General features: G+C 38.2%; 1 protein-coding gene across 11 annotated transcripts in view; it reads left to right on the top strand.

Moving 5' to 3' along the window:
* SYNE1 (spectrin repeat containing nuclear envelope protein 1) overlaps window positions 1–26,036 on the top strand; it is a 446,099-nt gene that overhangs the window by 239,970 nt on the left and 180,093 nt on the right. For all 11 annotated transcript variants that reach the window (XM_046669209.1, XM_046669206.1, XM_046669212.1 and 8 more), the window contains 15 exons: window positions 626–952; window positions 2,207–2,359; window positions 2,771–2,938; window positions 4,700–4,876; window positions 7,112–7,258; window positions 11,081–11,206; window positions 12,502–12,678; window positions 14,089–14,354; window positions 15,934–18,094; window positions 21,453–21,790; window positions 21,985–22,129; window positions 22,794–23,012; window positions 23,781–24,040; window positions 25,363–25,528; window positions 25,875–26,030. In XM_046669209.1, the coding sequence (XP_046525165.1) occupies window positions 626–952; window positions 2,207–2,359; window positions 2,771–2,938; window positions 4,700–4,876; window positions 7,112–7,258; window positions 11,081–11,206; window positions 12,502–12,678; window positions 14,089–14,354; window positions 15,934–18,094; window positions 21,453–21,790; window positions 21,985–22,129; window positions 22,794–23,012; window positions 23,781–24,040; window positions 25,363–25,528; window positions 25,875–26,030 (4,986 nt within the window). The remainder of the gene's footprint in view (window positions 1–625; window positions 953–2,206; window positions 2,360–2,770; window positions 2,939–4,699; window positions 4,877–7,111; window positions 7,259–11,080; window positions 11,207–12,501; window positions 12,679–14,088; window positions 14,355–15,933; window positions 18,095–21,452; window positions 21,791–21,984; window positions 22,130–22,793; window positions 23,013–23,780; window positions 24,041–25,362; window positions 25,529–25,874; window positions 26,031–26,036) is intronic.

The following is a 26,036-nucleotide window of genomic DNA, read 5'->3' on the forward strand; positions in this document are numbered from 1 at the left end:
CTGAGAAATGCATTGTTAGGCAATTTCATCATTGTGTGAACATCTTAGGCTGTACTTATACAAGCCTAGATGGGATATCCTACTACGCACCTAGGCTATATGGTACTAATCTTATGGGACCACTGTCGTATGTGTGGTCTGTTGTTGACCAAAACATCGTTATGTGGTGTATGACTGCACTAAGTTATAAGCTCTTTAAGTCCAAAAGCTGGCTTCCATTTATTTATGATATAATATCATCTGAATGTCTTAGACATGACTGCTCACAAAATTCTTAACCAAATTCCAATTTAATGTAAATATTAAGAGAGAAAAAATGATCTCAAATTCATGGCATTGTGCCTTAGAGTTTTCACTCACATCTCTAGGAACACTGCTAAGGATGAGAGAAACATCAAGTTCTTTTTTAAGACTCTTATTTGGAAGTGGTATATTGATGAAGACTTTTTAATGCCTGTATTAAAATAAAGAAAAGAGGATTCCTGGCAGGTCAAATCTGGTTATAAACTTCAAAAACGTATTTTAAGGGGAAATAGATGCACTCAAGAATGGGACTTGAAAGTCTCTTCTTTAAAAGGAAAGAAATAAGACTAATTCTATGTTTGTTCCCTACCTGCTCTCTCAGGGTTTGCTAAAAGACATGGAGAAAGGCCACAGTTTGCTGAAATCGGCCCGAGAGAAAGGAGAGAGAGCTCTTAGATACTTAGAGGATGATGAGGCAGAGACGTTAAGAAAAGAGATCCACCATCACGTGGAGCAGTTGAAGGAACTGACCAGCACTGTCCGAAAAGAGCACATGACTCTGGAAAAAGGCCTTCATTTAGCAAAGGAATTCTCAGATAAATATAAAGCATTAACTCAATGGATAGCAGAATACCAAGAAATCCTACAGATTCCGGAAGAACCCAAAATGGAATTATATGAGAAAAAAGCTCAATTATCTAAATATAAGGTAGTGTGTTCTTATTCATTGACAAATGTATGAGGAGGTCATGTAGGGACTAAATGGGAGGGAGATGAATTCTGGTGTGTGTCACTCTTAATGGATGTCTGAAACATCCTTAACATGTCTATTCTACTGGTGGTGAGCGATGTAGATTTATTTGGTTAGATGCACTACATCAGAGTTATTTTTCCATCCGGGAATCCTATTTGCCTAATATTCAAAGATTGTATCAAGAAATAGAGATCTATTCTGACAGTGAGATCCGGATATATGGATCCTCCAGATAAATCTTCCTAGCATCATGGTCTCATATCTATAGGTTTTATCTGTATTTTCATCTAGTCTTCCCTTCATCTTTTGGGTACCCAAGGCTTATAAACTGACCTATGGTATGTTGAAAATTAGTTCTAATTAACCAACTGTAAAAAAATAAGTTCTAATTAACCAACAATAGCAAAACGCCTTAGAAACTTTTGAAAGAATAGTGATGTGGACATAGTATACATCCTATAGATAATAGATATTTCAACACCTCAAATTTTTGAAACAATTATAAAAGCTTACAGGTGGGATAATTTGTATTCTAAATTTGACCAGGATGATTTAGCAATAGTCTTTAAGAATTACAGTGTGATGGCTTACCTCAAAGCTTTTCCTGTCGGAAGCTTTTTCTTCCCCCAACCAATATGTCTATTCTTGTCCATGGCTTTTCTGCCAAGCCTGACAGCGTGTCTTTGAAGGTGCCACGTTAAGAATCACAAGTGCTTTTTCTTCTTTTTATTTCCCCCACTGAGTTCTTTATATATTAAGATGTTTTTAGCCAGTCACAGTAACGTTGCGGCTGGAATTTTTATCTCCCCAACTTCACATCCAGCTCAAGCTACAATTGACTTCCTGAACTCAAAATCAGAAGATGGTACCTTGCTCCCTTCATTTTACTTTGAGTATTTTTTCTCTGCTGAAAGGAATGAGGTAGAAGCCAGAAATATGAACTATGTTAAATTTAGCCAAATATAATTCTTTTCCATACTTCTCTCGCCACATGGAAGGGCTATTTGATATGTTACTTTTATTCTGTATTTAAAAACTGTATTAGCCATAAAAAATCAATCTCTCTTAGATATTTTACATTTATTAATTTATAAAATATGTATCAGATCTCTATTTAGGGTAGACCATCCCATACTTGCTACAGGCATATGGATGTATTCACCTTGATCACATAGATGAACTGGCTGTTTTTTTTCTTTGTAATTCAAGTCTCTTCAACAAACGGTACTGTCTCACGAGCCATCAGTAAAATCAGTGCGAGAGAAAGGGGAAGCTCTTCTGGAACTGGTGCAGGATGTTGCTTTAAAGGAGAAAATAGATAAACTTCAAGATGATTACCAGGACCTCTGCAGTGCAGGAAAGGTAAGGAAAGATCAGAAATTCAATAAAAATGTGCTTATTTGCCCAAAAGGGAGTCTTGACTCCTTTTTTGAAAAAAATTGATTTCATTGAGGTCACATTGGTTTATAACATGATGTAAATTTCAGGTGTATATCATTGTATTTCGGCTTCTGTATAGACTGCATCATGTTCCTGCCTCCTTTTTATCTGTCAGAAAATCGTAAGGGCTGGTATGCATCGGCATTTTTCCCTTTTATTCAGCTGGGCGCTGAAATGGCATAATGAATCCATGTTTTTTTCTGTTCCTAGTAATTTTCTGATATGTGTAACTTTACCTACCCTATGAGTTGCACTGGTTTTTTAAAAATATAAAAGAGTTTTGAGTGGATTTTTGGCTTGAAAGTCACGTCTAACAGGTACCTGACTTCACAGGAGCATGTCTGCAATCTCGAGGCAAAAGTCAGAGACCACGAAGGTTATAACAGTGAGCTCCAAGAAGTGGAAAAGTGGCTGCTGCAGATGTCAGGCAGGCTGGTGGCGCCCGACCTCATGGAGACAAGCAGTCTGGAGACAATTACTCAGCAACTGGCCCACCACAAGGTAAGGCTGACATCCAAAGAGCTGAAGGATACAGGACGCGCATCCCTGAATTGTAATGAGTGTGCTGAAAGAATCAGGTCTGAGTCTCGAGAACATCTGACAGTTGAGAACAGTTGAATTCAATATTTTAGTCAACAACAGTTAAATCCTGGCATTTCACTTCTGAACACATTGTAGCATTCTTCCCAGCTAACAGTTTTTTAGCACAGAATTTAATCTTTATGGAGCAATTTATCAAAGAAAGAGATTATTTTAGAAACATGCAGCCAAAAATAGGATACAGGAATAGTAATCAGAAAGTCTGGATTGTGGCCAGACTCTCTCCTTCCTAGCTGGAGGCACTTAGTCTCTCTGAGCCTCTTCTTTTTTCTCCTCTGTGAAGAGTGATAATGATGTCAGCCCTCTCAGTCACAGAGCTGTCGCGGTTATCACAGAGATAATGTACATGAAAGCACTCTGTAAACCGCAAAGTATGGCACTGATATGAGGTGTTCTCATCTTTATTAACATGTATTTTTAGTAATTATATATGCCAGATGTCATATGGCCACAATTTTATGGAGCAATTTTGATGACCTTAATTGGAAATTGAATTTTTGTCGTGACATAGTCAATATCTAGCAGTGTGTCTTAGGAAAGCCAGTTAACCTCTCTGGGCTTCAGGATTCCTACCTGTAGGAGAGAATTTATTTAGCAAAGATGAATAGAAAAGTAACACATGATATATTCTACTAGGCATTGAGGAAATACCTTCAGTAATCTCATGATGTGGTGGTTCTATTCCAACTCGAAGACAAAATGGATCCTTTCAATACATTGTATTTAATAACCGTTAACTCAGCACCATTGCAAAAAATGGTGGATCCTGGGCTGCTGAGAGACCATCAAAGTTTCCCTTAGATATATTGGCATGTCCCAGAAAACCTTGTGTTGAAAGGTGTCACTTGTCATTAGCATCATACATTAATAAAGAAATTACAACCTGATTTGAAAAAGTGTGTTCCTCTCCTCTGCGATCTATGAGAAGGCTCGCCAGAGAACACGTGGGTATGTATGAGCTGAAGTCGGGCAGAGAGGGGTCCAAAGCCTGGGGCTCTGTGTTTACTAGCGGTGTGATCTTGAGTGTATTATGTACCCTCTCTGTACTTCAGTCTCCTCATCTGTAAAATAATGATAATACACATTTATCAGGGCTTATATATAGTTCTTGGACTCTAGCAGGTGCTTACTAAATGGTAAGTGGTAAATGTTATTTTTATTAATATAAATATCATTAGATGTAATTATATGCTACATAAATTGATAATTAGATATTAGATTATTATATAAATCAGATATTAGTTTATTAGACAAATGAGATTAAATAGTGATTAGATTGTTTTAAACATAAATTATACCAGAATTATAATTTATAGAGCTAAAAAATGCATGAACATCCTTTTCTCTGGTAATAATACCAGAGAGCACGTATCTCTCTAAGTGATATCAGTCATGAATTCTCTTTAGTTGTAAAGGTTACTTCATTATTCCCTATGTAACTTAATCCATTAAACTGAGTAACTCTTCCCATTGAAGTATCTCTGAAAACATACATTACTTTTTTAAATTTGCTAATATGGTAACTGAGATGAATTGCAAAACTCTTTCAAAACTTTCATTAAACTGTGAAATTATTGATCTTAAGCTTTCTGTTTGATAAATGGCTTATTGAAAAACTAAAAATGGAATTGTGAGAACTCTGTATTGGTTTCATTTTTGTAGGCAATGATGGAAGAAATTGCGAGTTTTGAAGAACGTTTGAACAACCTTAAAATTAAAGGTGACGATTTGATCAGCCAATGTGCAGACCACCTTCAAGCGAAGCTTAAACAAAATGTGCACACTCATCTGCAAGGCACGAGGGATAGTTACTCGGCAATCTGCAGTACAGCTCAGAGAGTGAGTACTAGTGGAACATTCTAGAATGATGATGTGTTTTTTTCGCTGGTCTGCGTTTTTATTTTTTATTTTTTAAGATTTTATTCTTCCTTTTACTCCCAAAGCCCCCCGAGACATAGATGTGTATTTTTAGTTGTTGGTCCTTCTAGTTATGGCATGTGGGATGCTGCCTCAGCATAGCTTGATGAGCAGTGTTATGTCCACACCCAGGATTCGAACCGGCAAAACCCTGGGCCACCAAAGCAGAGCTCAAGAATTTAACCACTGGACCACGGGGCTGGCCCCTAGAGGTTTTTAAAAATAGTACTGATGCTTAAGTCTTTGGGATAGCTTTGGTGTATGTCCGGACAGGAAATGAAGGATTGATTTCACAGTCTCTATTTACATATATTTACATCTATATTTACATATTACTATATTACATACTAATATATCGTACCTTTATTTGATGTGACAAAGTGCTGAATTTCAGACATTCAGTTTTATTCAATTCCTTTCTTCCATTAATTGATTGTGAAAAATTTTTGTGAATTTGAATGTCATCAATATTTCTTTCTAATCTGCCATTTATTCTGTAACACCAAATAAGTTTATTCTGTAATTTTCACAATAATTATTTTCTTTTTAACTGTGTGCAGCCTGGGTTCTACTGTAATTCAATATTTTTATGCATTCATATAGAAATTGAGAAAAGTAATAAATACCAATTTTGAGTTACATTTTAATGGATATGCTTTCACTAAAATAGAATCCTTAATGTTATAGAAATAAGTCTTAAGATGGATAAGAATCTCCTTTTAACAGAAATTGAGTAAAATTAGTGAATTGCTTTTTATTATTCTAGAATTTTTAAATGACATAGCAAAAAGTTCATGCATTTTTGTTACTGGTCTAGTCAGTAAGAACTGGAGACATACAAGTGGCATGGGGAGAATGGTCTGTGCTCGTCATGATAATAAAAAACAAATGCTGGGTAATGTTAGTTGATGCCCTAGGCCTAGAAAATTCACCTTCAAAAAGTTAATAAAAAAGAGGGATGAAGGAATCTGACAAATAATTGCAAATAATGACAAAGGAGGAAAAGGGAGCAGGATGAAAAAAAACAGCACGGAGCTTTCTGGTGAGCTCGTTTGTTCACTCATTCAACAGAGATTTATTGAACACTGCCTTTATAGGGTTATTTTCTATGCATTAGGGGTACAGGTTAAATTTTTAAAGAAACATTGGTAACTATTCAAAAGACAAACAATTTTAAAATAAAATTTTTAAAAGCGGATGAAACTCTAAGAACATAGTGAGAACCTCATAATTAAAGTTTGCAAAAACGATAAAGAGAACAAAACACCTGTTCTTTTTAGTTCTGCTACAATAAGAATAAATAAGGGGTAGTCCCACTATCAGATGAAAAGGACGAATTTAATAGATGACAGAGAGAAGCAGAATTCAGTTACCACTTCTGTCATTGCAGCAATGAAAGAAAAGCCAGACTAACCTCATTTCCTTCTTATTTTATTTTTTAATGAAATAGTTTGTTCAGAAAATATCATAGATTTATTTCATCTTGATTTCAAGGAGAAACAATACTTTCTCAATATATTCTTTATGGATAAAATGGAAGTTGGTGGGCTGGTTGAGGATTAATTAATTGAATAGACAAATTATAAAATGTTTGGGTTATTCTAGATTATTGTTATCTTGGAACATAGCTTCTAAAATGGAAATGAAGGTGTGAAACTCTCCGCTCCTATGTTATAATTTAGTCCCAATTTGACCCTACCCCTAAAGCAGAGGCGTTTCAGTTAGAGAAATACTGGTTATTTTTTCATTAAATAACATTTTATTTTTACTTTTAGTTTCTAGCTTAAACAAAAAGTGCAATATTTAAACCACAGGGCAAGCTGCAAAAACCTCTAATTTATGTTTGACAATTTTCTTCAGAGATTTGATGCCTTCTAACCCATTTCTGCAGTTACGTTAACCCTGCCCACATTCTCTTCCCCTAATGAGGAAATTACATCGTAATGCGTGGGTTGAGAAGTTATAGGCTGGGGGTGGCCATTTTGCTTTGTAACATTTTGGAACATATGCAAACTCTGTAGATATGTGTATGGTGTTGGGGAGTCCTGGGAGGAAATCTATTTGAATAGATTTGGGGACATATTTCTCTTGATTCCAGGGGTCTTTATGGACGTCTGAAACAGCCCTCACAACTGCTTCGTGCTTGTTTTGTCTCAGGTGTACCAGAGTCTTGAACATGAACTTCAGAAGCATGTTAGTCGACAGGACACTCTACAGCAGTGCCAGGCCTGGCTTTCTGCAGTCCAGCCAGACTTAAAGCCAAGCCCACATCCACCTCTTAGCCGGGCGGAAGCCGTTAAGCAGGTAGTTTGACTCCTGAAAGTTTATGTTGTATTGTGATTCTCTCAGACGTTCAGTGAAAGTGTATTAGGTACCTACTCTGTGCCAAACTGTGCTGGCTCCTGGGAATAGGAAAGTATAAGTAAAGTCTGCGCCTGACTCTGGTCCAGTTCATGTTCTAGCCAGGAAGGTGGATGCAATACTGAGGGACAGCTTGGTAGAATAGAAAAAGCATGGGCACTGTAGCTGAGAGATCTACTCCAATTCCTCCTTGGTGCGGTGACCATGAGTAAGTCACTTAATTTCTCTGAGCCCTGGTATCCTAACACGCAAAGTGGTTATAAGTATACTGGCTTCAGAAAGTTACGAAGAAATTTAAATGTCATACCGCAATGTATGTGATTTGTAAACAGGAAAGCAGTATTAGCTTCTCCCAGTTTTTTGGCACAAAACAGGTGCCTAATACTTGTTGAATGAACGATGAATGGAATATTCATTGTTATCATGTGAAAGGAACCTACTACATATTAGTTTGACATCCACATGTTTAAAATGTTGCTGCTGAAACGATCAGAATACGTGAGGAATATTTTTAAAATTTTTGTACTAAACAGCTCTTCTATGCAGTGCAAACCCTGGGGAAAACTATTTTAAAGGAATTTAGTTGTAAAGGTTATTTCTGCCATATGTGATGTAACAGTACTAACTAAATAATTCAATTTTTTTTTACCTCAAACTAAGGTTAAAATAATGTACTTATGCATTTAGTCCACATGGAAAATGTGTCCAGGTAATTCATTCCGTAAACTATACTTTCTGGCTTAAAGATTTACATTATTTAAGTCGTGAAATGGTTCACAAAAGTGCACATATTATACCTTATAAATAATAGGATCAGGACAAATGAAACATGGCTCTCCTTGACTCAAGAAATGAATTAAAGATTGTCTATCCTGTGCTTTTTCATTAGACTATGAGGTTTCTTGAGTCATTCCTCCTCTTGTGGCCATTTGTTTCCAATGTACTTTATTCAGAACAATCCAGAACAAAGCTGGATTTTTCTCCTTGTTTTTTTACCAGGAAAGAAAGAAAAGGAATGGGGAAAAGTAGTGTGAATCCCAATGACCTTTTGCTAGAACAGGAGGTTCGCTACACCTACCAGAATTAGCTGTGGTTACAGGAGGACACTGATCCTTCTTGGGTTCCAGACCAGGTGCCAACATGGTTCAATGTTTTGGTTTCTGCTCCTTCCACACAGTCTTTCAAATGTTCTGCCGCCTGAAGAAAGTAGCCAGAGAAGGGAATCTGAGGCGTTGGAGATGCCTGGACCTCAGTCAATCTGAAGGAGAAGGAGTTTTTTCTTTGTTTCTTTTTTTCTTTTTGTGGTTGTTTACTTTGTTTTAATTAATTAGTTAATTAAATTTTCCCCTTGGTAAACATTGTGTTCACGTAAAACTGAGCAGGCCCGAGTTGTTGGCTAGTTTGGATAGCGGCTGGAGAATTCCACTGCTGACAACTTCAGACGGGGTCAGACTCGGGGTCAGGCTTTGACTGGCTGCACTTGGAATTTGATCACGGTCCCAGCATGTGTTGTGTTTCCCCAATGCCTCCCACGTGGTAAACACTCAACCATTATGTAATGATAATACACTCCCACCACCGTAAAGAAAATGACAGACCGATTTGATTCTGTTAAGAATGCCATGGTTTTTATAAGGCATGAAATGTGAAATTTGGAGGAACAGGAAAACATACTATCAGATTTGCAAAAATGTTTTGCAACTCTTTTGTCATTGACAATCTATAAGCAGCTCCCAATGCTTTGGGAATCAGGCCAACTATATAAATCTTCAAATAAATCATTATTCTTTTTAAAGTAAATATATTTATAAAATTAAAATTCCAATGTCTTATTCTCTTCTCATTTCCAAAGGCCATTTGGGACAGATAACTTTCTCTGAGTCACAGCTACATGATGGGGAGATTTGGTTAGTAACTAATGATACTAATTGGAAATGAAATTCCAATCAGTTTGTACACTGAATAAAAGTCGAGCTGCTACTTTTGACTTAATGGGAAATTGATCTGTATTTATTACATCTACGTGAGAATCATGTGTCTAGGCAATCCATACAGTTCAGAGGAAAAGATACTGAGATGAGTCAAAAACTTGGGCTCCATTATTGACTATGACTTTGGAAAATCACCTAATGTTTCTGCAGATCAACTTTAATGTATACAACTTGCAGTGAATACACCCTTCCCCATTTGTCACAAAGATGTAGTAATCGAGAGCCATTTCTTACCACCTCTATCATCCACCGCCCTCTGTCAGGCCATCATCACTTCTCATCCAACTCCTGCAGTAGTCTAACACCTTGTCACCTGCTTCTACTGCTGCCTGTCACCCCTCTAGACTGTTCTCCACACAATAGTAAGCATGATTCTTCTAACACCTATGTCAGATCATGTTTGTCCCAATACCTTCCCGTCACAACATAGAACAAATTCCAAATTTCTTGCCACGGTCAATGAATAGGCTGGTTATATAATTTGTTTCCCAAAAATGAACCTTTTTGATAATAAAGAGGCCACTTCTCATAATTGCGGTGGGACTAGAGTAGTGGTTCACAGCCATAGAGGAGTGGTGATATTGCTCCCCATGGGACATTTGGCAATGTCTGAAGACATTTTTGATTATCACAACGGGAATGTGAGGATGACATTGGTATCAGCCAGAGATGCTGCTGAACATCCTGCAGTGCACAGGTCAGCCCCTCAGCAAAGAATTATTTGGCTTCAAATGTCAACAGTCCAGGGGTTGAGAAGGCCTAGAGGCATAAGCCTGGCAACTTGGGATGGATGGTCAACTCCCCTGTAATGTCCTCTGTGACTTGGCCCCAACCACCTCTTTGACCATGGCTCCTACCTGGGTCACTCTGCTCCAGCCTTAAGGCTTTGCATTCGCTGTCCTTCCCACCACCTGAAATGGTCTTACCCCATGGCACTACTTGCTCCCACCCCAAATGCAAGTCTGTTCCTCAGGGAGGTCATGGAGGTACACAGTTCCCAAAGTAACAGTGCTTCCTTTTCACACTTACCCACCTTTACTCTGCCACATGGTTTAGCACTACCAAACGTTGCTTTGCGTATTTGTTTCTTTCTATATTATCTGTCTCTCTCATAGGAATGTAAACTCCATGGGAGCAAGAGTTTTGTCTGGGGCACAGCTTTGTGCCCAGTATGTAAAACAGAGCCTGCATAGACTCTGAGTATCTTCACAGAAACGCATTTCTCTGTGTTTCTGTGAATAGATTAAAGATCCACCTGGAGAAGCCTTTCTTGGGCTAATGGAAAGGGAAGAGCCCTCTGTGAACTTTCTGTGGAGAAAGAGAGCCCAGCCATCTGCATTTTTACCCAACTCCAGAGAAGACTACACATGCATCATGACCTTTTCCTTTATGTCTTCAGAATAAGTAAAGACACATTAAGAAGCAGGCCAGAGTAGGCTACTGATTCTTTTCTGAAATGGAAAACAAACTAGAATGTGAGCAGAGAATCTGGAAAGACTGTAGAAGTCTCTTGGGTGTTCCCCTGTCCCAGACCACACAGACTAATGACAACGAGAAGCAGCTGGTGGACAAATGGGTTCCTGCCGGTGTGTTTGGAATTCTTTCCTGCAAGTCACTAATATTTGTCATTTACAGTAATGGTGCAAATACTGAGTGTAGCAAGATTATTTTTGAAATGTCAACAAAACATTACAAATGGTACAAATATCTGCTATCTAAATATAGCATGCATCTCTTTCACTCTGATAAGTATGTGTTTGTGGGGTTTTTTTAGGTCAAACACTTCAGAGCTTTGCAGGAACAAGCAAGGACTTATTTAGATCTCCTTTGCTCCATGTGTGACTTGTCGAACTCTTCAGTGAAAACCACAGCAAAAGACATTCAACAAACCGAGCAAATGGTAAAAAGTTAAAAATCATGTTGGATTTGTCTGTTTTATTACTCTCCTGCTTGATTGTTAGATGTAAAAGAAAATATCTCCTTCAATTATTCTTACTATAATGCTCCTACAGCCATTATAATAAACAGATATTTGAATTTCAACTGTCACAGAAAAGCAAGCACACTCTGATACTGACGCCACTGAAGTGGAACTGAAACATTTCGTCCCAGTGAACTGCTAATCATTATCACCTCATTCCTCTTCTCTTTTCTCCTTAATTACCACTCTCTCTTCCTCTTTTCCTATTTTTCCACTTATTTTTTTGTTCTTTACTCCTTTTCCATCTTTTTCTTTAGGTGACACTCAATATGAAAAGGGTTCCTGATCCTTGCTTTATATTAGGGATGACAAAGAGTAGGCCATCTGTGGTGACCCTTCAAATCCATTGGCAGTGGCTGAGTGTGGTGTTGAGAAGGATTCTGAAGCTGTATCTGGGCTCAGTGGAAAAAGTATTGTGATGAGTTAGCAGTGCCTGTCCACAGCAGACAGATGGCAGTACAGGGGCTGTGTGTTTGCCACTGCTGCCTGAAGCTCTTTAATTCAACATGATTGGGTTTAAGAAAAAGCACCACTTGGTTTTGATATTTACTTGATTGAGTATTCACAGAATAGTAAAATTACCTAAAGGAAAAAAATAGTGAATTAAAATAAGTAATAATGTGGATATTCCAATACTGCAAGTTTGTCACTTTTATATTATCAAAGCAAATCTCTTTAAATCTTTATGAAAGATAATGTAATTCATATTTTTTACAGAAATGATTTATTGAAATATATGGTTTCAAAAACCAGTGAAGGAGATCTAAAAATATATCCAAAACATTAAAAACTTGGTGTTTTGTAAGAAGTGTCAACAAATGTACAATAGAGAACAATAGAAGACTTTTCTAGTTAACCCCCAAGACCAAATTCTTGAGTCAGTCAAACAGATGTGTCTACTGAAATGCCTACTGTGGAAAACTGTGGGCAGCTTTTGACCTAATAAATTGCTAAAAGTTCTAGAGCTTCACAATACTGATTGAAATCATAGGGCATAAGTCTTAGACATTTAAAGTCTTTGGAAAATCTAAATATAAAAAGAAAATCTGCTTTACTTGAAGCAAAGAAAGAGCTCTTTTTGGATTTATCACAGTGTGTGTGTGCGCGTGTGTTGGCCTGTGTACATGGACAGGCTGAAGAATTGCATCTCTGATTCATCGAACATAAATGATTCTATCTATTGCTGCTAACTTTTGCCTCTGTGTTCTCTGAAGATTGAACAAAGGCTTTCCCAGGCACAGAACTTAACCCAGGGCTGGGAAGAGATCAAGCACATGAAGGCTGAGTTTTGGATTTACCTCCAGGATGCCGATCAGCAACTGCAGAATATGAAGAGGAGGCATGCAGAACTGGAACTGAATATTGCACAGAACATGGTTTCCCAAGTAAAGGTGGGGATGAACGAGTCTCCAGGGGAGATAAAGGAGGCCAAGATGGGAGTGTGTCAGCCAGCCCTTGAACACAGTATAGCTATTTAAGGAGTAGGATAGAATCAGAACAACCTTCATGTGGTGTCAGGAAAGGACAGATCAGAAAGGAAACATGTAAATATGTTCTTGGAGCTCCAATGGGCCACTTGCACTGAAGGACGTTGACACTCTAGTTTGTTTCCAACAAAGCAGCCAGAGGACTCTGCCACTAAACACACACAAAGCCTTATTAGTTACTAGGTTTTCATCACAATGTGGCTAAAGCTGTAGGATTATAAATGTATCAATTAGTTATATATTTAATATAGAAAATATGTATTAGTATATAATTAATTTGAAATGTAATAGAAATAGAATTTTGGGGGACTGGCCCAGTGGCATAATGGTTAACTTCTTGTGCTCTACTTTGGTGGCCCAGGGTTCACGGGTTCAGATCCCAGCCATGGACCTACACACTACTCATCAAGCCATGCTGTGGCGGTGTCCACCTATAAAATAGAGGAAGATTGGCACAGGTGTTGACTCAGAGCCAATCTTCCTCACTCCCCCCAAAAGAAATAGAATTTATATTATACATTTATATATAACTTAAAATATAACAAAAAATTATGTTAACTTGATTGAAGTACCAGATTTTTAACAAACTTTAAGATTTCTTTTTCTCTGTGATAGTGAGCCATTTGCATTATTTATATTTTCTATTGGAATGTTTGCATGTGCAGAAAAAAGAATAGAGATGACATCAATTAAATTTTTTTCCTCAAAAGCATGAACTTTAAAATTTTTTAGAAAACTAAGGCTGCACTTTAAGAGAAAATATTAACTTTTCTCCTTTTTTTTTTTTTTTTGAGGAAGATTAGCCCTGAACTAACTGCTGCCAATCCTCCTCTTTTTGCTGGGGAAGACTGGCCCTGAGCTAACATCCATGCCCACCTTCCTCTACTTTATATATGGGCTGCCTACCACAGCATGGCTTGCCAAGCGGTGCCATGTCCACACCTGGCATCTGAACTGGTGAACCCCGGGCCACCAAAGCAGAATGTGCACACACAACCACTGAGCCACCGGGCCGGCCCCTAACTTTTCTCCTTAATGACTGAAATATTGTTTCACATTTATCAGTTTTTCTTTATACTTTTTGAAGTAACCGAATAAAGAAAAATACCGCAGTTATCCTTTGATTCTTACACACTTGGAAATTTGTTTTCATAAGGAGGCATGGCAATTTTTAGATTTTCTTTTTGTCCCTTATGACACATTCATTGTACATTCTTCAATTACATAAAGTGTTTAGAGGTATTACCTGTATGCCTGACTCTGTACTTATATGAGGGTTTATTACACATTATTTACTTTGTCATTGTTCTTTAGGATTTTGTTAAGAAACTACAGGGAAAGCAAGCATCAGTGACCGCCATTACAGACAAGGTGAATAAGTTAACCAAGAAGCAGGAGTCTCCTGAACACAAGGAAATAAGTCATTTAAATGACCAGTGCCTAGACCTCTGCCTTCAGTCTAACAACCTATGCTTGCAAAGGGAAGAGGATCTTCAGAGAACAAGAGATTACCATGACTGTATGAACGTTGTTGAAGCATTCTTGGAAAAATTTACCACAGAATGGGATAACTTGGCCAGGTAACAGCAATTCTCCAATGGTCACGAAAATGCTGAGCCAGGACTTTCTTACTTTCTATAAAAATTTAAAATGTCTCACTTATATTTTTTAACATCTATTGAGTATCATTATTAATATTGATAAAATATTAAGAACTGAATGTCTTCATATGGATACAGAGTCATGGTTTTCCTCACTCAATATTAATTTATCCAGGGGCTTGAAGGAGAATGTTTGGAAACAGCACAGTTTTTCCCTGTGACCTCAAGGAATGTTCCAAAGACTATTACACTGTGATTTCAAAGAATATCCCAAGAATATCTCTAGCTTTGTCTAGTTACCAGCTATGGGACCATCATCTGTGAATTCATGAAATGAAACCTCCTTGAATCTGTATATTCCATAGCTTTCTTGCCAATGCCGTAAACTAATACATTCTCTGTAATTCAGTCAAGTTTTGTCTTGTACCTAGGGTATTCTAGAATTTACTGAACAACCCAAATTCAATTAATGTGTGTCCTTTGTGATTTTGTAGCGATTGAACCCCTCTAAGCTTTTTCTTTGAAAATGATTCTTTCAAATATCCCCTCCCCCCAAACACTGGGTCCTTATATGGAAATCTTCCTATGCTTCTGATCACTATCATTGTTAAAATCTGCGCTTCCTCTGCCCAGATTTATTCATTTGTACCAATTAAAACTGAAAATGCTATTCTAGATACAGTTAAATCATAGTGTTTGTCGGGTGGAGAGGTATACTATTTTCTAATTTGTTTACTTTTCCTTGATGCTCAACATCTTACTAGGCTTTGGGATAGATCTTGTCACTATCAGCAAAAACCCATGTTTCGAGCTTATAATAGGCACTTCCATCGGGTTGGCCCACAGACACCTCAGACCTAATATATTCAAACAGAAGTCATCATACTGCCTCCCAACCCTGCTCCTCATACTTCAAAACTGATCCTTTTGTAGATGAAAGAGACTGTAAGATTCCATTTTGTCATGTGTGTTTTGTAGTCAAAGACATGAGAATTCTTTGCAGTTCATGTTTGTTTTTAAAGATTTCTAATGATAAAAGTATCTAAGTACACAAATGAACAGCTGTTAGAGCCACTGGTTGTATCCTACGGACTGTACTATCCATCACTATATTGTCTACTGAAGCTTCTTCTTCCAGGAAAGCACATAAATCGTGGATCACTTATTAATTTCTTTAAGTGCCATTTTCAAGAATGTAGTAGATCAGTGCTTCTCAGTGTTTAGTGTTTACGCAAATCATCCAGGGATCTTGTTAATATGCAAATTCTGCTCAGTTGATAAGGGCCAGAGGAAGAAGCTAAAAGTACATTTCAGATGTGATGGGAGGGCAGCATTAGCTAGAAGGAGAGTCTAGGCAACTTGTTTTGGTTCAACTTCTGATGTAGAATTATATAGGTCTTGTATTCCATAATAATTTTAGCACCTCTGTCAATAACCCATAAATTGAGCTACTCCAAGCTAAGAACATCCACTTTGAGAAAATGGTGAAGTGAAATTTAACATAGTATGAACAAACATAGATATTGACTAAAGCTAACTTGTTTTTATGTCTTTATAGATCTGATGCAGAGAGTACAGCTGTCCATCTGGAGGCTTTGAAAAAGTTAGCATTGGCATTGCAGGAGAGAAAGCAGGCTATTGAAGATCTGAAAGATCAAAAGCAGAAAATGATAGAACCTCTGAATTTAGATGACAAAGAATTAGTCAAAGAACAGACGAGCCACCTGGAACAACGTTGGTTTCAGCTTGAGGACCTTGTTAAAAGGAAAATCCAAGTATCAGTCACCAACTTGGAGGAGTTAAGTGTGGTGCGGTCCAGGTTTCAGGAGCTCATGGAGTGGGCAGAAGAGCAGCAACCCAACATTGCTGAGGCCCTTAAACAGAGTCCCCCACCTGAGATGGCTCAGAACCTTCTCATGGACCACCTTGCCATTTGCAGTGAACTGGAGGCCAAACAGATGCTCTTGAAATCACTCATGAAGGACGCTGACAGGGTGATGGCTGATCTTGGCCTAAATGAGCGGCAGATAATCCAGAAGGCACTCTCTGATGCACAAAGGCATGTGAATTGTCTCAGTGACTTAGTGGGCCAGAGACGAAAGTACTTAAACAAGGCCTTGTCCGAGAAAACCCAGTTTCTCATGGCGGTGTTCCAGGCGACCAGCCAAATTCAGCAACACGAGCGAAAGATAATGTTCCGTGAGCATATCTGCCTGTTACCGGACGATGTCAGCAAACAGGTCAAAACCTGTAAGAGTGCGCAAGCCAGCCTCAAGACTTACCAGAACGAGGTCACCGGACTGTGGGCCCAGGGTCGTGAACTAATGAAGGGAGCCACAGAACAGGAAAAGGGTGAAGTCTTGGGTAAGCTCCAGGAATTGCAGAGCGTCTACGACACTGTGTTACAAAAGTGTAGCCATCGGCTACAAGAACTAGAGAAAAATTTGGTTTCTAGAAAGCATTTTAAGGAAGACTTTGATAAAGCTTGTCACTGGCTAAAACAAGCAGATATTGTTACATTTCCTGAAATCAACCTAATGAATGAGAGTACTGAGCTTCAGACACAACTGGCCAAATACCAACACATTCTGGAACAATCTCCAGAATATGAAAATCTCCTACTTATGCTCCAGAGAACCGGGCAGGCCATATTGCCATCACTGAATGAAGTCGATCATTCCTACCTCAGTGAAAAACTCAACGCTCTGCCCCTGCAATTTAATGTCATCGTTGCCTTAGCTAAAGACAAGTTCTATAAGATCCAAGAAGCAATTCTTGCTCGGAAAGAATATGCTTCCTTGATCGAGTTGACAACCCAGTCTCTGAGTGAACTCGAAGACCAGTTCTTGAAGATGAGCCACGTGCCCACCGACCTGGTTGTTGAAGAGGCTCTGTCTCTTCAGGAGGGTTGCAGAGCTCTTCTGGGGGAGGTGGCAGGCCACGGGGAAGCAGTGGATGAACTGAACCAGAAGAAAGAAAGCTTTCGCAGCACCGGTCAGCCTTGGCAGCCAGACAAGATGCTGCATCTTGTCACCTTGTACCACAGGCTGAAGCGACAAACAGAACAAAGGGTTAGCTTATTAGAAGACACCACCAGTGCTTATCAAGAGCACACAAAGATGAGCCACCAGCTAGAGAAACAGCTAGACAATGTGAAAACAGAGCAGTCCAAAGTGAACGAGGAGACGCTTCCCGCAGAGGAGAAGCTCAAAATCTATCACTCCTTGGCAGGAAGCCTTCAGGATTCAGGAATTCTTCTGAAACGAGTGACCGTGCATCTTGAAGATCTTGTGCCACACCTTGATCCCTTGGCTTACGAGAAAGCCAAACATCAGATCCAGTCCTGGCAAGACGAGTTGAAACTGTTGACTTCAGCCATCGGCGCGACAGTGACCGAGTGTGAGAGCCGCATGGTGCAGAGCATAGACTTCCAGACCGAGATGAGCCGCTCCCTGGACTGGCTGAGGAGCGTGAAGGCAGAACTGAGTGGCCCGCTGTGCCTGGACCTGAACCTGAGGGACATCCAGGAGGAGATCAGGAAGATCCAGATTCATCAGGAGGAGGTGCAGTCCAGCCTGAGAATAATGAATGCCCTGAGTAACAAGGAGAAGGAAAAATCCACGAAAGCCAAGGAGCTGCTGTCTGCTGATTTACAACACACTCTTGCTGACCTCTCGGAGCTTGATGGGGACATTCAGGAGGCCTTACGCACCAGACAGGTCAGCATAATTAGCCGTCTCTTTCCTTTTTTCCACTCTGCTATTTTGTAAACAGGTACAATAACTTTGGGGGGTTTTGTTGCTGTTAGAATTGCTTCCTTCAGTTTCTTTTTTGATCCTAGGTAGAATTGTCTTCAACAGTGGCTTAAAAAGATGTTTTTATTCTTTATGCATGTGGTATTCATTTCACGTGATTTCCACGTTGACTTCACTGTAGTTATAATACAATCATACCTCAGTTGTCTCTCCCCTTTAGGAAAGATAATAAATGATAGTGCTAATATAATAAACACCATATGTTAGTACATTAATAATAAAATTAACAATGAATAATTAGTGATGCTTTTTTAAAACAATGTGAAACCTGGCATTTGTTTGTTTTTTTTTTTTTCTCCCAAAAGCCCCAGTACATAGTTGTAGGTCATTCTAGTTCTTCTATGTGGGACACCGCCACAGCTTGGCTGGATGAGCAGTGTGTAGGTCCGTGCCCAGGATCTGAAACTGCAACCCTGGGCCACCAAAGCAGAGTGTACGAACTTAACCACTCGACCATGGGGCTGGCCCCAAAACCTGGCATTTCTAAGATTAGCACCGGATCTGTCCAAATGGAGAGAGGCAGATGGACAATGCAGCTGTGGTCCAGATGCCAAGCTGCGTTGTTTGTGGGTTGTCCCATCTCTTCCCTCCTTCCTCATGGAGGAGTGTTTTCTCTTCTCTTGCTTCCCTGTAGCACAACAGGAGCAAGACTGTGATATTCATCCTGACTTTCCTTGAGGTTAACAAAGAAATGAGAACATACACAGAACTTCCCGGTGTGGCCTCCTAATCGCGGCTTGTTCGGGGGCCTATAATTTCTGTGCATTCAAAAATAAGGAGATGTACAGTGCCCAGAACTTCACTTCCTTAGTCCCTTGGCTCTTTTCTTCCATATCTGTCCTCAGTCCCTTTGATTCTGTGAGATTGCATCCATTTGTCTTCGGCAAGCAGCCCGGGACAAATTTCCTTAGGATAGTATAGTAGCTAATGCCTCAGTGTAAAGCACACTTGGGTTTTCATCTCAACTGTTTGATCTTGAGCAAATTACTTACATTCTTGCAGTCTCAGTGTTCCCTTTGTGGAAGAGGGGTAATAATATCTCCCTCTTTAGATCTATATTCTTAGTGTAGACCTGATATAGAGGTAGTCACCCGTCAATGTTGGCTATCGTTTAACTTTATTTTCCACATGGATTAAGGTTAATACTAAATAATAAAACTTTTTCAATTTTAACATTTGGGTAAAATTTAATAAACTTCATCATGTAAAATTATGACTTCTTAAAATAGAGTCTATTTAGTATGTTTTTACCTTTTTATGTTGATTCTAGGCCATCGTTAAAAATTTTGTAGAAACTATTTCCCTATAGCTCTGGATATAAATAGAATATATAACCTAAAGTGAAGAGTCAGACAGAATTTACCTGAAATTTTCATTCTTGAAAAACATCTGTCATGTCAGCTTGCTTCTGTGGATTTGGTGAGATTTGAACCAAAGTTGAATCTGTTAAGGTGTCTCTACTTCTGTCATGTTGTGCTTGGTAGTCGTATCGATAGTCTTGGCTCAGATAACTGAAGGTCCTGGGTCTAGGGGCGTTTCTATTCTCCACCAGTGATTCTTTGCTTTGCCATCCTCATTCTTTCCTTATTATGTGCTAATCCTACACGTACTTTCTCTACCACGTCTCTGTGACTTTGCCTGCCCAGTAATGGCTTGTCGTGTCTAGTCGTTGCCAGCCACCAAGAGTGTTTCCCTTCTTTCTGGATTTGAATGGACTTCATTTCATAGGGGTCTGTTGTGCGTTCTTAAACTTTTCTGTTTTAGTCTCTATTCGAGACTTACGGGCTGCTGCTTCACTTCCAGAAATTGCCATTGAATCTGGTGAATGCCAGTTAGGAAGTTTGCTGTTATTAAACTTCCTTCTTTTCCCCAGCCTTCCTGAGCGGTAATTGACAAATTATAAGATTTTTAAAGTGCACATGTGATAGTTTGCTAGACATATACATTGTGAAAGGATTCTCCTCCATCGAGTTAATTAACACATTCATCACCTCACATATTTACCCTTTTGTTTTTATGGTAAGAACATTTACTTTCTACTTTGTTAACTATTTTCAATTATACAATACAATGTTATCAACCATAGTCACCATGTTACAGATTAGATCCTCAGAACTTATTCAATTTAAAACTAAACGTTTCTAGCGTTTACCAACCTCCCGTATTTTGTCCACCCCCTAGTCCCTGGCAACTACTTTTCTACTCTCAGTTTCTATGATTTTTTACTTTTTTTTTAAGATTCCTTATATAAGTGAGACCATGTAGTGTTTGTCTTTCTGTGTCTGGCTTATTTCACTTAGCACAATATACTCCAGGTTTGTGCATGTTTTCCCAAATGACAGGATTTCCTTATCTTTTTAAGACTGAATAATATTCCAATATATATATATATCAAATTTTCTTTATCCATTCATTTTTGGACAAACAATTAGGTTGTTTCCATACCTTGGCTATTGTAAATAATGCTGCTATGAATATGGGAGTGCAGACATCTTTTCAAGATGATGATTTTGTTTCCTTTGTATAAATGCCCAGAAGTGGAATTGCTGGATCATACGGTAGTTTTATTTTTAATTTCTTGAGGAACCTCCATACTGTTTTCCATAGTGGCTGTACCAGTTTACATTTCCACTGGTGTGATTATACTTCTGACAAACTGAGGCATTATTTCACTTTAGTAAATATTCAGTCTGCCTCATATTACTAAGCATTATATTTTTTCTTTAGAGCAGAAAATTTCAGAACTAGTCAAGATACCACCATAAATTTCTATTCCATTTCTAGCCTTGTTTATTTATTTTAACTGCAATAATAAAATTATAACAAGAATAACAGAAGGATTGCACATAGGGGCTACCCCTTAATCGATACGACTAAGTTCATGCACTCTGCTTTGGCAGCCTGGGGTTCTCCAGTTCAGATCCTGGGTATGGACCTACACACCACACATCAAGTCATGCTGTGGCAGCATCCTACATATAAAGTAGAGGAAGATAGGCACAGATGTTAGCTCAGGGCCAGTCTTCCTCAGCAAAAAGGGGAGGATTGGTGGTGGATGTTAGCTCAGGGCTAGTCTTCCTCAAAATAAATAAATAAATAAAAGTAATGGATTGCACCAAAAGAAATTCCACCAACTTATCAATTCACTTACACAGTTACATCCACATGTCTGAGGACTGGAAAAGAAATGGAAACATTAAACTATTTCCTGAAAACACATTGCAATTGAGACTTGATTGTGTTTGCAATTACTGTTTTTCAGGCTGCCTTGACTCAAATATACAGTCAATGTCAAAGATACTATCAAGTATTTCAAGCAGCTAATGACTGGCTTGAGGATGCCCATGAAATGCTACAGCTGGCGGGGAATGGCCTAGATGTGGAGAGTGCAGAGGAAAATGTGAAGAGCCACATGGAATTTTTTAGTACAGAGGATCAGTTCCACCACAATCTGGAGGAGCTCCAAGGCCTGGTAGCCAGCCTGGACCCACTCATCAAGCCAACTGGAAGAGAGGACTTAGCACAGAAAATGGCTTCCCTGGAAGAGAGGAGCCAGAGGATAATACAGGACGCACATGCCCAATTAGATCTCTTGCAAAGGTATAGACTTGATTTTATTCTTTATATTCCAGTGAAATGGATTTTCACATGGAAAATAGGAATATGCTGATGATATACAATAGCACATAAATTCCTTCTTCTCTTTGAAGTATCTTTAGACATACTGACATCAGAGCTCTGCATGCAATGTGCGATTTTATGTTGCTTATTGACTTTTGTTGGACTTTTTCAAGATGTGCAGCTCAGTGGCAGGATTACCAGAAGGCAAGGGAAGAGGTTATTGAATTGATGAATGATGCAGAAAAGAAGCTGTCTGAGTTTTCTTTATTGAAGACTTTTTCCATTCATGAAGCAGAAGAAAAATTGTCAGAACACAAGGTTGGTGGTGTTGTTGTTTTTAATATCTTTTCACTGTAATTGTAATGGCTCTTTGTAATATGATAGTTCCAGAAACAGGTAAATAAATCTTCATTTCCACCTGGGTTTCTTAAATAAGGAGAAGATATACTTAACCACATTTCATAGCAATTTTAATGTAATTAAATGCTGTCACCTTTTTAGGATTCCCATTGGAAATGCATCACTGGGTTTAAAAAGAGACATGCAAAACAGTTTGCTTCTGATAAGATGTGACGATAAGTTTCAGTAAATACTTTCTGAGGATAACTTACATTAATTAAATAAAATTCAAAACTTAATAATGGAGTCTCACTCATATACCACAGCAATATAAGGTAGAATGTATCATACTTAAATATCAAATTCAGTTCATTTATATTTTTGCTGCTTTTTAAAAATGGGAGAATGACAGCTCAAGTAGCAAATAAACTTTTGTTTTTAATAAATAAATATTCACCTTACCTCTTTAAAAAATCTAATTCTAATTCAGTTAAAAAATAAATGTAAAAGTAAGAGTTACCAGGGGAAAATAAATTTATGTAGGAACATTTCCTTCTGTAGGTAATTTTGGGTTTTACCAAAGTCCATAGAACTTGAGAAATCAATCTCTTCCCCAACCTCCCTTCTTCTCCCGCCACCCCAGGGTTTAGTGTCAGTAGTTAACTCTTTCCACGAGAAAATTGTGACCCTAGAGGATAAAGCTTCACAACTGGAAAAAACTGGAAATGACGCAAGCAAAGCAACCATAAGCAGGTCAATGACTACTGTCTGGCAGCGCTGGACTCGTCTCCGTGCTGTAGCCCAGGACCAGGAGAAGATTCTAGAAGATGCAGTGGCTGAGTGGAAGAGCTTTAACAATAAGGTACTTTCCATTACTGATGGGCTCAAATTATTGTTTCCTCACTGGCGATAATGTATTTGAAAAGCAGTATTTTGCTCCTTTTTTGAAGTTGGCCTTATGAAGTAAAAAGCCTGTTTGAAAAATCTCTATTTTAATGACATGAAAACCAAATTATGAAACAAAATACATAATGCTATGTACAATTTAGCCCCAATTCAGGGTCCAATTATTTTAATTTAAAAAAACCAAGCAATTAAATTTTGAAAGGAAGACAAGCCCACTTTGCCCCATTTGCTAGGCTCTTAGTGAAACTTTCTCACCTGGCCCTGGAAAAGTACAAAATATTTTGTCTTTGCCATAAAAATGAGCAGGAATTTAACTCATTTACCAAATCCTATATTTAATTCTTTCTATCTTTTAAGTAGAGTTCAATGTTTTAAGCCACATCTTCCTTTATGACTCAAAGGCACATATTCATGTTAACTTAAATATTGGAACAGGTTTTCATTTGTCTGTTTAGTTTCCAAAAAAAAAACCTTTTTCTATGTTGTGCAGTTTCTGATTGCCTTGATATTTTAAGGTTAAATCTTTAAACCCAGAATTATAGAGGTGGTCTTTCTTTTCATGTTAAGAAGTTTATTCAGGTTTTAGTTTCCCAAAATTTAGAATGTATACCATCATCTTTAATGTGTTTCAGTGCGTCAGTGTCAGATGTGACTTCTATTAGAATTTTCATTTTTTTTCAGTTTATTTATTTTTGAGCTTCATCATCTGTTCATTCATCATCAGGTTAAGAAAGCCACTGAAATGATTGATCAGCTGCAAGATAAACTACCAGGAAGTTCTGCAGAGAAAGCCTCAAAAGCAGAACTTTTAGCTCTTCTTGAATGTCATGACACATTCGTTCCAGAGCTGGAACAGCAACAGTCAGCCCTCGGCATGCTGAGGCAACAAGCACTGAGCATGCTCCAGGACGGGGCCACGCCATCCCCTGGAGAAGAGCCCCCCATCGTGCAGGAAATCATGGCAATGCAAGATCGGTGCCTGAAGTAATTATACACCTGCTCTCATTCTCTGTTACTAACCTTGGCCATGACCCAAGGGAACAAGAGTGCCGTTGGAGTCTGGGGTGCTCCATCATGCTGCTTTAAAAACATGGGGATCTGTTCCCATCATCTCTGCTTTCATTTTTCTTAAGTGTTCAATCATTTATCTGACAAATACGTATCTAGTAGTATTTAGAAATATAGTGATGAACAAAACAGATTCAGTCTCTACCTTTATAAAACTTACAGTCAAGCAGCAGAGACAAACAACTAACGAAACCATTTAGGTTGAGCTTGGAAAGAGTGCTAAGAGTATACAAAGCAGAGGCAACTAACCTAGGAGAGGACTCCCTGAAGGCTTCCCTTCAGAAGAGAGATTTAAGCTGAAGACTGGGCACGCTTGAGCTAGACAGTGATGCAGAAGGAGAGTTCTGCAAATTGGGGGATAGCACATAAGAAAGCTTGGAAGTAAGCATGTCACTTTCAGGGAATTGTTGGGTGATGGAGCAAATCGTGAGAAATGAAGCTTGAAAGGTAAACAGTTGAGAGCTATTGAGAGCTTAGTTTTGATAAAGCTTGATAACTCATTGTCTAAATTGGGTAACAAAGAGATTTGAGCAAGGATGATGCCAAAATTCAGGTAAATAATAGCCATTATGTGGTAGTGAACTTAGTAGAAAGAGAAAGTTAATCTGAATGATATATAACCAGCCTGATTCACTTATTGGGCAAGAAAAGAAATGTCAATAGATAATTTAACTCCTCTGTTAACTAATATTACTCAGACATATCCTACATTCACCCCCTCACTTATAGATGAATTTAGGATAATCTGACTGCACTTATTTAAACTTTTTTACCAAATTTATTTCAATTCAAATAAAGACTGACATTTCTGATGTTGAACATTATCAACTGTAAAATTTACGAAGCCTGATTCTTTATTTAAAGACTGGTTTCTAATCACAAATATTTCTATTACACATTACATTTAAATGCTGATGATTCTGCATCATTTGAGTAGACTTCCACAGAGGAAATAAATAACCAAATAATCTCCAAGTTATTTTAGAGAGGAAAATTAATTGTAATTTAGTAGGATAGGAGTGTATCAACTCTCAAATTTCCAGGTATAAATATTTGCTTCATACGATGTATATTCTTCTGTTATACTTGAACTAAATTTGTTACTGAAAATTATCTGGTAGTTTTGGAGAAGTGTCTTTACTTGCAAAAAGTCTGTTTTTGATAATATGATGTCATGTATTAGGGGGTTCCATTCATTTCAAATCCACTTCTGCTTCCTCTCTTTGATGTTTCTGAAGCATGCAGGAGAAAGTGAAGAATAATGGAAAGGTGGTCAAGCAAGAGCTGAGGGAGCGAGAAGTGGTGGAGACTCAAATCAACTCTGTGAAATCTTGGGTTCAGGAAACAAAGGAATATTTGGGGAATCCAACAATAGAAATAGATGCTCAACTTGAAGAACTTCAGGTACGAGACTCTCCTCATTCTCTATACCCATCACTTAAAAAATTGTCCTGATTTTAATTAGACACATTTGTTTATATTCAATGAAGTATTGAATTAAAAGTTTTCAGAAATGTGTTGTATAAAATGCTTTTAGTATTATTTCATGAGACTTTCTTTTGTTCTGTAGAAAGTGGACACGCTTCTTATTCAGAGACTATAGAAAAGTGTGGTTTTAAAAAAAATGTGTTCCTCTGATTCCACACTTAATCATATTTTGATGTACAATACATAGTCTTGTCTCTGTACTCATAAAGATCAATTTCCATGTCAGGTTCCCAGAAGTTTCTTATTTTGATCTTTTCTACAGATTCTACTAACAGAAGCCACAAATCACCGACAGAACATTGAGAAAACGGCTGAAGAGCAGAAGAATAAGTACCTGGGTCTTTATACTATATTACCTTCTGAGCTCTCCCTTCAGTTAGCTGAAGTGGCATTGGACCTAGGAACTATCCATGATCAGGTAAAC

This window comes from Equus quagga, chromosome 8 (assembly GCF_021613505.1).
Source record: "Equus quagga isolate Etosha38 chromosome 8, UCLA_HA_Equagga_1.0, whole genome shotgun sequence".
NCBI lineage: Eukaryota > Metazoa > Chordata > Mammalia > Perissodactyla > Equidae > Equus > Equus quagga.